At 39.9% G+C, this 12,385-nt stretch overlaps 2 protein-coding genes across 2 annotated transcripts; both read right to left on the bottom strand.

The window, feature by feature from the left end:
* Positions 1-4: 4 nt before the first annotated feature.
* On the bottom strand, positions 5-1,612 carry LOC146509987 (mesenteric estrogen-dependent adipogenesis protein-like). Its single transcript, XM_085173819.1, has 5 exons — positions 1,300-1,612; positions 1,057-1,193; positions 683-798; positions 433-600; positions 5-321 (listed from the first exon to the last, which is right to left on the bottom strand). The coding sequence occupies exons 1-5, from the start codon at positions 1,497-1,499 to the stop codon at positions 307-309; spliced, it is 636 nt and encodes a 211-aa protein (XP_085029945.1). The 5' UTR covers positions 1,500-1,612; the 3' UTR covers positions 5-306.
* A 5,480-nt stretch (positions 1,613-7,092) lies between these two features.
* LOC146509986 (mesenteric estrogen-dependent adipogenesis protein-like) lies at positions 7,093-8,819 on the bottom strand. The gene is made up of 5 exons (XM_085173818.1): positions 8,507-8,819; positions 8,264-8,400; positions 7,890-8,005; positions 7,640-7,807; positions 7,093-7,528 (listed from the first exon to the last, which is right to left on the bottom strand). The coding sequence occupies exons 1-5, from the start codon at positions 8,704-8,706 to the stop codon at positions 7,514-7,516; spliced, it is 636 nt and encodes a 211-aa protein (XP_085029944.1). The 5' UTR covers positions 8,707-8,819; the 3' UTR covers positions 7,093-7,513.
* Positions 8,820-12,385: the final 3,566 nt, after the last annotated feature.

Raw genomic sequence — 12,385 nt, 5'->3', positions numbered from 1 at the left:
ATTTGATCACTATAAAACCCCTCAAACAGTACAACAATTAAAAATCATGTAAAAATAAATATTTACACAAACAAAACGATCTTTATGACATTCAGAAAGTCTTTTTCAGTCCTTGTCAGTAGTTTCCACCCACTGAACAGACAGAAAATCTGGACTCAGATCCTAAAATCTCCAGAGGTAGGAGAGCCGTCGGTCTGGCAGGATAATATTTCAACCATTCTTCTATTTTACTGAAAAGCAAAAACAAGCTCCAGTTAAAGTGAACAGTTAAACTCAAGTTTGCATTGTCCTTCATCCTCAGCTGGCTCATGTCATTCTCAACTGTAATAAGAACAGATGCAAGAAAAGCAAAGTTAGACAAAAACCTGCATCTAAAGAGACTCAAAAACATGGATTTAGTTTAAGATCTGATAAGAACAATTAGAGACACACCTTAAATGTTCTATTGCTGAAGCCAAGCCAGTGTGGAAAGTCAAACAGAGCATCAGAATAATATTTGAGGGTGAAGGAGGCGTCTCTCCACACGGGCTTGACCTTCATGAGGTTGTCAGATATGAGGTTTTTTGCTGCCCAGCTCTCCATTTCTTCAGTCAGGTCAATCTGAAATGAAGGGAAAGGTAACATGTAGTGATTCTGAATAAAAGAGGCTCATGCAACAGAAGCACCATGAAGTCCTGCTCACATCTACTCTGTAGCTTTCTCCAGCAACAGAAGAGATGGTCCCATCCATGCCTCTCTCCAGCTGCCACTTGGTGAACGGCTCGTTTCCGTCGATGCACACCACATACTGCTTCACCACTGAAATGCAGTTGGCAGAAATTCATGAGGAAAGCAGTAAAAAAGTCAGAAAAGGAGAGAGTTTGCGCAGAAACATGGTGTAAGAAGCATGCTTTCACTGTAATGTGAACTCCACCCAAATCTGGAGGCCTGCATGAGTCAGCTGTGCCAGCGAGCAGCCCACAGCTGTAACATACTGAGTTGTTTTCACCACTGTCAGCTCTTTGTACTGTGTGTAATTACTGTTAGATGACAGCTTGTGTGTAGGGAAACACTTACCGCTGAGTTCTCTGGCTGCCTTTTTGTTGCTCACTGAGGATTGTTCTTCGCAGGCTGAAATCAGCAGATAGATCTCCTTGGACAGCAGACTCTTCCTCATGCTGCTGTATTCCCACAAGTTGTGCATTTTCACTTTTCTGTGGTCAAAAGCAAAACACAAAGAGTTTCATATTCATTGCTTGTGCATATGAACGCATAAATAAATGAATATACATTTGGGTGTGCATTTCTGTCTTTTCTCACCTTCCCAGCGAGTTGTGGAAAACGATCTTCTTCCCGCAGGACTGGAAGTCGTCGATGAGCACCAGGCTCTTCTCCTCGTTGCAGCGGACTCGGTAACCCGATCCGAGAGTCTCCACAGAGAAACCTGGCGGTGGATTTCTCACAAACTCCTCCACTTCTGTCACTCTCATCCTGCTGCCCGACTGCTTGTTTACCGGCATGCTGTCACGTTTTCTTCTCTCACCGACGTTTATGTGGTCTAGTTGATGGACTTCTGAGCCTTTAGTAACGCCCACCGACCGCCAAGTTTGAAGAGATGAACTGATATGATTTCCGCTCCCTTTGAGCCAAAATAAAAGCCTTTAGTTACCGCGCTAACTAAAGCGCGGTTACCGCTTGATCAGGTGATTCAACCTTTTAACTCATCCTGTTTAAAGACGCCAGCGGCCGATTCCAGCTTCTCAGAAGGAAAGATCGAAGAAGAAGGAAGATTTTGCATAATTGCAGCTGAAATGTATCATAAAAATGCAGTGTCTGTACACGATTAATTAAATATGATTCTACGTCTCTCTGTGAACGTTTAGAGGGAATAACGTGGTTTGAACTGTTGGCGAAATAAAACATGGTGAAGACGTCGCGCTTGAGGTCTAATGGTGTTTTGTAAAATAGGTCAAGCAATTAATCATAGCCCATAGGCAAGGGGTGTCAAACATAGAGCACTGGGGCTAGAATTGAATCTGGCCCACTGAAGCTTTGGAAAATGTATTTCTGGTTTTTCACTATCTAAACTAAAAATGCGTGTGTGTGGGTGCGTGTGATGTTTTCATAGTGGGCCCACAGTAACAAAAAAAAGCATACTTTTTTTTTTATTACAGGACATTCTGATCAGTGTGCAATCTCTCCTGTATTTTACAGACCTATTACTTATACTTTATGACAGTCATGTGGACACATTTATTACATTTACTACAGCAGCATTTTTCAGCGTGTCGAAAAACTGAAACTTAGTGTTGAAGTTGTAGTTTTTAAATTATTAAAAGATATCTGGGGGATTCAGTGTGTAGTTAAACTTCGGTACACTGTCAGAAACGGGAGTTTCATTGTGGTCTGGCCGTCATATACAGGTTAACTGAGAAAATATGAGTCCTTGGTGCTGTTATTTTGAATTCACTTTTGTTTACTTTCCATTTAGTAGAGTAGAGCATATGATGGATCAGCTTTTATCAAATGACCTACATATATATGCACGAGTAGGCCTGCACAAACAGAGACTCAATGAAAACGCAGAGCATTTTAAAACATTGGTGGTTAATGAATAACCTGCAACCTGTGTTTCTGCTTCATTCCAACAGCCTGCCCCACTTATGGGAATTTCTTATCACGTTGCAGGCCCTGTGCTCAAGCTTTGTTTGTCTCTAGGAGCAAGTGGTTATATTGTTGCTTTATTTAACTTCAGATCACATTTACAAATCACATATCGCTCATGTTTTGCCATTCCTGCACAGGCTCCAGTCTCTGTTCAAACTTGAGCCACTTCGAAATAACTAGTTATGCTAAACATGCATTGAGAGAGTCACAGTTAGGGATGGGTACCGGTATCCGGTGCCATGATGGCACCGGTTCTGACATAAACGGTAGTAACCAGACCGAAAAGCAGCGCACATTTCGGTGCTTTATTTCGGTGCTTTTTTTTCCTGAGATGTGATACACTTTGAATTCTAGCCAATCATTTTACGTTTCCGGGGATAGTAGGCGGGTCCAGGTACGTACGTTCTTTTAGAGCAGCGCTACAGATTAAAAATGCCCAAGGCGAAGCGGTCAAAAGTCTTGCTGTACTTCACAGCAAAAGATGCAAACTCAGCAGCCTGCAACAAGTGCTTTAAGGTGATACTGTGGAAAGGAGGTAACACCTGAAATCCGATGAAACACCTGGCGACGCATAGTGTTTTTTTTAAAAGCCGAAAAATGCGCCGTATTTGATAGCTTGCTGCGAGACCTCACACCGAGCGCATCTACTGCAGGTGTGGTGCCTGTTATCGGACGAAGAGTTAGCAACATCCCCCAAAAAGCTGAAGAGTAGTCCTGGCCCCTAGCCCTGCCAGTGTAGCAGAAATGATGAGGATGATGATGGCAGCAGCAGCCGTTCTTCTCTGCGTGAGTAGCTTAATGTTGTTCGTGTATAATTTACGTTGAGTAGGCTAACCACGTTATTACATTAATGTATGTAAGGTGAACTAGCAAACATCATCATAGCTACATGCGGCTGTCTTCTTGTTTGATGGCAGATACTCCCTTCACCCTGGCCAAAAAGGCAAAAATGACCAAATAAAAAGTGGGAAACAGTTAAACATGAGAGTTTTTTGGATAAAGTTTTTGTTTTTTCCATTGTTAAAGCACTGCTTCCAGCCAAGAGTGATACCATATATGCCCTATAGCTGCAGAAAAGGCTAACATTGTTATCTTTTTACTAAAAAAACAGCTGAACATGAGAGGTTTTTGGACCAATTTTGTGTTCTCCATTCTTTAAGCACCGGTTCGAGCACCGGCACCGTTTCAAAAGTACCGGTTTGGCACCGGTATCAGATAAAACCTAAACGATACCCATCCCTAGTCACAGTGCTAACCACCTCACCGCTATGCTGCCAATGGAGCAGCATATCGATTTTGATTTACCCGGTAAGGTGGGGAGGCGAACTCTGAGCGGGCTCTCACTGCTGGGGTCAAATGCACCTACTGGGGGACAGTGTGAGGCAGACTGGACAATATCTTCAGTGGATCAGAGCACTCACTTGATCTTGATAAATTCAGGAGTTTAAAGCAATTTTGGCAAGTGATTTTTTTGTCTCTGTTTGAAAGGAAGCAGAAATTGGTTCATCCTTTTTTTTTTTATTGCTGTTAACTGATTATTTGTATTAAACTGTTCATTAAAAAAAATCAGAATATCTGACAGCAGTGTTTTGGAAATAGGTTTTCATTATTTTTTATGTTTTCCATTGCATTCTGTAGACATAACATTTACCCAGCAAAGTGAGAGCTCAGTTAGTTCAGTGCATTAAATGATCAAATGTGGTTCTGTAGGAGAGACTTTAACACTCCAGAGGTTTATAAAAGAAATCTAATAAAAGAGGAAAAAGAAACACCAAAATCAAAGTAAAACATTTTTTGATCAGAGACAAGAAACACACAAAAATGTTATAATTCTTTATAAAAGCAGAAAATAAACACATACAGCACATATAGTGCTGGTAGAAGAAATAAGGAGTCTCCATCATCATGCAGAAAATGTGAAGTCTCTGAGACACCAGGTATAGTTATCAAATTCATCTGTAATGAACACAGTGAATAGTTACAGTATGACAGTAATACCTGATGTTCCACACATCATCCATTACATGAGTTTTCACAGGTACGCTACAGCAGACACAAAGTTACCTCTAATATTTCTAACTCACCTAATGGCTCATGTCTGCTTTCTGCGTCACAGAGGCAGACATGAGAGTCACACCTGTCCAGTATTGCCCTGTGGTAGCTGGGATAGGCTCCAGCCCCGTCCCCTGCAAGCCTAATGAGGATAAATAGAGGGAATGGATGGATAATGGCTCAATCTTGAATGAAAAGACAAAAAATAAGGGGAAAAAAATCAGCCTGTCATCTACACTTTATTTCATTTGCCTGAACATTTTCTATCATGTAGACAGAAAAGCCAACAGATCTCATGTTTCACAAACAAGAAATGTATATTTTGTTAAATGATTGCAACTAATTGCATCTAAATAATCACTGATAAGACCCCTAAATGGTGCTACTCCCTTCATAACCTCTTTTTAAAGGCTATGGATCAAGTGACCTGGTGACCAATTGGTTTGAGTACATATCACAGGCTACAGTGCACGTATTGTTAGGGATAAGCAAACAACATTTGCACTATTTTAGCTAAATTCATACTTTTACACACTTCCGTCATTAATCATTTTCCAACTACTGCCAGTCACTGTTCCTCCTTGGCCATCCTTTTACTGCATGCCATTTCCTGCTCTGTTCCCACCGTTCCTGTGTGTCTCTGAGTAGCAAAGGCAAACACGGAAAAAGGTTTGTGAAATTCTCTGAAGTACAGCGTCAACCATACAGGGATATGTTCATCTCTGATGGTATAATATCCCTGCTATCTTTTTGGATTTGTTTTATTATTTTTAAAAAGAAATGAGTGTACTGAAGGAAACTATAAGTAAGACAGAAAACATAAATAACACATCTTGTGAAGTATGTGTTTTTTACACGAGACCGACTTTGTCAAACGTGCTTTATTGTTTACTGCAATGTATTAAGAGACTGTTGTCAGCATTTCCTGACTTTCCTTCTCATCTTTGTTCCTCAAACACTTAAAAAGTTTCAGGCACTCAGAAATCTGCATGCTTTGTTGTTGTCACAGCCATTTCAGCTCTGCTGTCTGTAAATGATCTGTGATTGTTTCCTAGGCTCTTGTCGCAGGTGACCTCAAAATGTGCTAATAACAGCTTGTGTTTACGCTTGTTCCGGTCGCATTTGCATGGATGCTTATCACACTTAGTATTAATGTCATGTCTGACTCATAAATGAATGTAAAGGAGAGTGTAAACATTGCACACCCACACAGAGAATTTAATTTATGATATAAAGGCAAACAGATGAGAGCAGCGTTTGCTCTCTGCTTGTAGATCACAGTATGTTTCTGAGAAGAACAAAATCACACCTGCTTCTGAATTTAGTGGTGCTTACATTATATGTCCAAAGGTGTGTGGACACACATTATATTCATATGTAAAAAGGTTAGAGAAGTTCTTTCAAAACGATAGACAAGACAAATATGTTACTACAACCTGTGGCTGAAAAGCAAAGCCAGCAAAGAAGTGAAAAACACCTGTAGTTCCTGGAGTGGAGTCAATACCCATTGGCTCCCATCTCAAAAGCATCAATTGGCTATTTTTGTCTGCTCCTTTATTCACCAGGGGTCACCACATTGTTTAGATCTACATCTTTAATCTGGCAGATACTTTACACTGGATTCACTTCCCGATGCAAGAGAATATGTAAACCAATATATCTACTACTGTTGTTGTGATTTAGTGACATAATTCAAATTGCATTGAACTAAACAACCTTATCGCACATGTTTATAACCTGATACAAAGAGTTTTATCTCTAAGGGTAGTTTTCCCCTATTCAGGAATTATGGGTGGAGATCAATTGAACCCTTAACTGTAGCTTTGTTTCATAAGCTGCTGTAGCTGATCGGTGCCTCCTAGGCCTCACTTAGCCCCTCTGACCTGGACCTCTCACTCATCCTGTTGGTACCTTATCACGCTTTAGGTGAAATTAGTTGTACAACTTTTTTACAGTCTTCAGCAAAAACCTGAGCCCCTCCTATAATGTTGATATTGCAGGTCCAACATGGCAGAACAATAAGTTCAGGTGGATGTCGGAAGAATTCACTAATGTAAAGCTGCAACACTTACGATTGCATTGGAGTCAGGTCAAAATAGATGCAATCTAAATTTGTACTGATATTGTTGCCAGAGAGCTTTAAAGCAATAACTCTGAGTCTTACAACATTAAAATAGCACATCAAACACATTCCTGTTTACGTCAACTCTCTGCCAAGAAAATGTAAAATACAACTACATTTCGTTTGGGTCCCATTGTCACAAGAAGCACACCATTACCTGGAATATCATTGTTCATAGACCCAAACCATAAAATACAGACCCAAAGTGAATTCTTCATTATGCACTGAAATACGAGATTCTTTGTTTTTAAAGCATTTATTGCTTTTTTAAAGAAAAACAAGCAAGCAATTGTCATGAACAAATATATTTTCTTAGTGCAAAAGTACGAGCATTTCATTTTGCAGCAGCACAGATTTGACTACTTTAAACCCTTCTTACAGTACATACAGTAGTTAAAAATCATGTAAAAAATTTATATTTACAGGCACACAAAAGAAGTTTTATACACATATTGTGTTAAAACAATCTTTATGACATTCAGAAAGTCTTTTTCAGTCCTTGTCAGTAGTTTCCACCCACTGAACAGACAGAAAATCTGGACTCGGATCCTAAAATCTCCAGAGGTAGGAGAGCCATCGGTCTGGCAGGATAATATTTCAACCATTCTTCTATTTTACTGAAAAGCAAAAACAAGCTCCAGTTAAAGTGAACAGTTAAACTCAAGTTTGCATCGTCCTTCATCCTCAGCTGGCTCATGTCATTCTCAACTGTAATAAGAACAGATGCAAGAAAAGCAAAGTTAGACAAAAACCTGTATCTAAAGAGACTCAAAAACATGGATTTAGTTTAAGATCTGATAAGAACAATTAGAGACACACCTTAAATGTTCTATTGCTGAAGCCAAGCCAGTGTGGAAAGTCAAACAGAGCATCAGAATAATATTTGAGGGTGAAGGAGGCGTCTCTCCACACGGGCTTGACCTTCATGAGGTTGTCAGATATGAGGTTTTTTGCTGCCCAGCTCTCCATTTCTTCAGTCAGGTCAATCTGAAATGAAGGGAAAGGTAACATGTAGTGATTCTGAATAAAAGAGGCTCATGCAACAGAAGCACCATGAAGTCCTGCTCACATCTACTCTGTAGCTTTCTCCAGCAACAGAAGAGATGGTCCCATCCATGCCTCTCTCCAGCTGCCACTTGGTGAACGGCTCGTTTCCGTCGATGCACACCACATACTGCTTCACCACTGAAATGCAGTTGGCAGAAATTCATGAGGAAAGCAGTAAAAAAGTCAGAAAAGGAGAGAGTTTGCGCAGAAACATGGTGTAAGAAGCATGCTTTCACTGTAATGTGAACTCCACCCAAATCTGGAGGCCTGCATGAGTCAGCTGTGCCAGCGAGCAGCCCACAGCTGTAACATACTGAGTTGTTTTCACCACTGTCAGCTCTTTGTACTGTGTGTAATTACTGTTAGATGACAGCTTGTGTGTAGGGAAACACTTACCGCTGAGTTCTCTGGCTGCCTTTTTGTTGCTCACTGAGGATTGTTCTTCGCAGGCTGAAATCAGCAGATAGATCTCCTTGGACAGCAGACTCTTCCTCATGCTGCTGTATTCCCACAAGTTGTGCATTTTCACTTTTCTGTGGTCAAAAGCAAAACACAAAGAGTTTCATATTCATTGCTTGTGCATATGAACGCATAAATAAATGAATATACATTTGGGTGTGCATTTCTGTCTTTTCTCACCTTCCCAGCGAGTTGTGGAAAACGATCTTCTTCCCGCAGGACTGGAAGTCGTCGATGAGCACCAGGCTCTTCTCCTCGTTGCAGCGGACTCGGTAACCCGATCCGAGAGTCTCCACAGAGAAACCTGGCGGTGGATTTCTCACAAACTCCTCCACTTCTGTCACTCTCATCCTGCTGCCCGACTGCTTGTTTACCGGCATGCTGTCACGTTTTCTTCTCTCACCGACGTTTATGTGGTCTAGTTGATGGACTTCTGAGCCTTTAGTAACGCCCACCGACCGCCAAGTTTGAAGAGATGAACTGATATGATTTCCGCTCCCTTTGAGCCAGAATAAAAGCCTTTAGTTACCGCGCTATGGCGGTGATCCATAGCTGCAGTTTGTTAGTTGATGAAATGAAGAAAAAAGAAATGCAATTTTTTTTTATTTTTATTTTAAAAAAAACACCCCTCAAACTGTGCTACCTTTTCAAAAGGAAAGAACCGCTTTTTCCTCATTTATATCGTCGTAATAATCCATTTGAGCAAACACAAGTCAATATATTAAAACCTAAATTAAATTAAAATGTAATGTTATGCAAATGTAATTAATTTATATATTAAATCACATTACATTTATGTAAATAAATACATAAAGAACAAGAAAACAGCAGAAACTTCCCTCTTCCACAAATGCTATTATTTTGAAGGAACGCCTCTTCTCTTTAATTTTGCTTGATATGAGATCATTTCAAAGCCAAACTTTATCACCTGACCTGCTCACACCCAGGTGTTTATGGTTATAAGGAGATTGTTAAAGCACAAAAATTGGCAACTTTTAACTGGTATCTTTTGACACTTTGTCTCAGGTGTCTATTCCCGATGTATTGAGTTGAATGTATGAAAAATTTAAAACATAACATAGTTTGACAATGTGACTGCTAAAGAGCTATTAGCTGGAAACTTGGCATATCTCAGTTTAGTGTCCTGTCAAAAAGCCATTCTTAAGGAAGTGAAACAGTGAGGAAGGTGTGCCAAATTACACAAGAACTAGACTGCAAACCAGAGGCAAAAGGTCTTATGAAGTGATTAAACTTGACATTTAACATTTTTTGATCAAACCGTCATCAACACGTATTGAAGAGATCAGGAGAGAGGTAAACTGTAAGACTCTACAATCATCTGTAAAACACAGAGGAGGCTCTGTCATGGTTTGGGGCTGACCTGGGCCCTTTGCTCTGTGTCATCAGATTTTGATCTACCAGGTAGTACCAGCTGGGAAGCATCTGAATGGCAACAAGGTCATTTTTTCACCATGACAATGATCCCAAACACAATGCCAATGCAGTAAAAGCATACCGGGATAGAGAAACACAATTTAACAGTGCCAGTCGTGGATTGGCCTCCCCAGAGCCCAGACTTCAACATTATTGAAGCAGTGTGGGATCATCTGGACAGATAACACAACAAAAGGCATCCAACATTCGTAGTAGAGTTTTGAATGTACTTTAAGAAACCTGCAGAACTATTCCTGAAGGCTAATTAAAGAAATTACAAGAAAGCTTGGCTAAGACAGTTCAGCCTGTGCTGAAGAATAAAGGTGATTATACAAAATATTGTGTTTCAAGGCCTGTTTTTGGTTCATATAGTATCTTATTTCCATGTATGCTGGCACATGTTTCAATAAACCACTGCGCTATTTTCCCATTTTCTTTGCAAAATATAAAGAGACAGTGGACCAAAACTTTTGCACAATACTGTACATAATAAATACAGGTGAGAATGAGGGATGTCACAGAGCTGTTACTTATGTTGACCTCTATAAATGCACGAAGGCATGTAAAACAACATTTGTTCTGTTTGAAATTAACCTCAGGTGGACTATTGAACTGAGAAAGAAGCTATAAACACTTGAAGCTAGTCACATACAAGCCTTTGCTGCACACTAACACCATTACCGTGCAGCATTGTTGTTCCTCTTACAGGAATTTCTGATCACATTGCCACGTTTTCCCATCAACAGGCCTAATGTGTGCTGTGGTGTACTTTGTGAACAAAAGGGCTTAGTATTACTTTACCTAACTTCAAACACACACATGACATAGTTCATGCTTTATTGCTGTCTGTGAGTAACAATGTGACACATTATACAGCCTATCCCTGTGAATAAACAATACTTAGGCCTGCAGTTCCTGGATTCTTTAAAGCTTTCTCCAATTTTGGATTTCTTTCTTTTTCTTTGTTACAGTTCACTCCATCTGCAAAACAATGTGAGTACTCTGAAGTGCTGTTTCACAACAGAACCAGCCTACTTTAATGTTTGTGGCTCAGCAGTTCACTTTTAGCCTTTGTGGTCAGGAGCCTGTTGACTCATTTGTTCTGGATGTCTCCACCAGTCTGATTGTGCTTCCACAGAAAAACTACTGTCAGCCTGTTTTCTCCACACGTCCTCAGACGAGACTTTAAACAAGCCTATCATACTCTGGAAAATAAAAGTGGTTTGACCTAGATTCCAGTTGTAATTCTCACTAAACTTTGTCTTCCCTGTGTAGCACAGGTAGAGGCATTGCCCATTCTAAGTGTGAGAAGCTTCAGTCTTATTTATTCATACTTCATTCTTATAATGGCAGATATCTAATCAGCCAATCATGTGAGCTCATAAGAAGGCAACAGTAACTCAAATGACCACTCATTACAACCAAGGTATGCAGATAAGTATCTCTGAATGCACAACATGTGGAACCTTGAAAAAGATGTGAGCTACAGCAGAAGACCACACCTGTCACTCCTGCCAGCTAAGAATAGGAAACAAAGGCAAAGTCACACAGGATCACCCAAAACAAGTGATTAGTCTCAATTTCTGCCTCGAGAAATCAAATCATGGATCCATCCTACCTTGCATTAACAGTTCAGGCCAGTGATGGTGCTGTATTTAACAAAATGGTCGGTGAGTGAATATAAAACGTGAATTTTTACTATATTTTATAACATGTGGTGGTTCTCACATTAGCTGAGAAATATCAATATATCAATGTGCAGCAGGTACAACTCTGATCTCTGAAAACAGAAGGTGTGACTTCCTCTATGAGCATTTTTTTTTTAAATTATTGCTTTTGAGTGCATAATTTTGTGGCATACAGCAAGTAATAGAAAGATTGTGGTGTAATCTTTTATATAATTTAATCATGCAGCTCATATGTCTCGCTCATCTACTGTTAATGAGACATAGAAACTCAATTTGAGCAAAACTACACTGGCATTATTAAATGGGGCAGGATTTACAGTCCCAGTGCAGAAACTGTTCATAATTGCCCATCATAAATGCCTTGAAGCGTATCACTTTTTACCATCAATGCTGGCATGTTTTTTTGACAGTTGGTGGTTGCAAAATAATGTCAACAAACTCAGTGCACAGGCATTTGTTGTGCACCTTATCCTATTTTATGTTCCTCTGACTCAGAGTAATGAAAAAGCTAATGCTAAAACAAACAAACAAACAAGAAAAACAAACAGGGTCGATCTGCTTATTTACAAACACAAAATTAATAACATTGCCATAATGGCAATGTTATTAATTAAAATTAAAACTAAACTCATTTGGTACACTTTTTCAGTAATTCTGTTTTAGATTTGCTGCTGTGTTTGGGATCATTGTCCTGCCATAAGAAGCAGTTTTAGCCAACTTGCACTCTCAGACAGACGGGCTCACATTTAGCTCAAGGATTCTTTGGTATACAGAGGAGTGCATTGTCGACCGCAGCTGCAAAACAAGCCAAAATCATCACCCCTCCACCACCGTGCTCACAGCTGGTATGAGGTTTATGCTGATATGCTGTGTTTGTTTGTTTTTTCCAAACGTGGTGCTGTCTATTTTGGCCACACATCTCCACTTTGGCTTGTGT

The sequence above is a fragment of the Neolamprologus multifasciatus genome, chromosome 10, assembly GCF_963576455.1.
Source record: "Neolamprologus multifasciatus chromosome 10, fNeoMul1.2, whole genome shotgun sequence".
Taxonomy (NCBI): domain Eukaryota; kingdom Metazoa; phylum Chordata; class Actinopteri; order Cichliformes; family Cichlidae; genus Neolamprologus; species Neolamprologus multifasciatus.
The sequence above is the reverse complement of the archived record's forward strand: the minus strand, read 5'-3'. Positions and strand labels throughout refer to the sequence as shown.

What these genes read in the sequence shown, in the direction of transcription:
- LOC146509987 (XM_085173819.1), bottom strand. Translation starts at nt 1,499, where the DNA reads ATGCCGGTAAACAAGCAGTCGGGCAGCAGGATGAGAGTGACAGAAGTG. An exon ending in TTCCACAACTCGCTGGGAAG is followed by an intron (nt 1,194 to 1,299) that starts GTGAGAAAAGAC and finishes TTTTGACCACAG; the next exon opens with AAAAGTGAAAATGCACAACT. An exon ending in GAGAAAGCTACAGAGTAGAT is followed by an intron (nt 601 to 682) that starts GTGAGCAGGACT and finishes CCTTCATTTCAG; the next exon opens with ATTGACCTGACTGAAGAAAT.
- LOC146509986 (XM_085173818.1), bottom strand. Translation starts at nt 8,706, where the DNA reads ATGCCGGTAAACAAGCAGTCGGGCAGCAGGATGAGAGTGACAGAAGTG. An exon ending in GGCAGCCAGAGAACTCAGCG is followed by an intron (nt 8,006 to 8,263) that starts GTAAGTGTTTCC and finishes ACTGCATTTCAG; the next exon opens with TGGTGAAGCAGTATGTGGTG. An exon ending in GAGAAAGCTACAGAGTAGAT is followed by an intron (nt 7,808 to 7,889) that starts GTGAGCAGGACT and finishes CCTTCATTTCAG; the next exon opens with ATTGACCTGACTGAAGAAAT.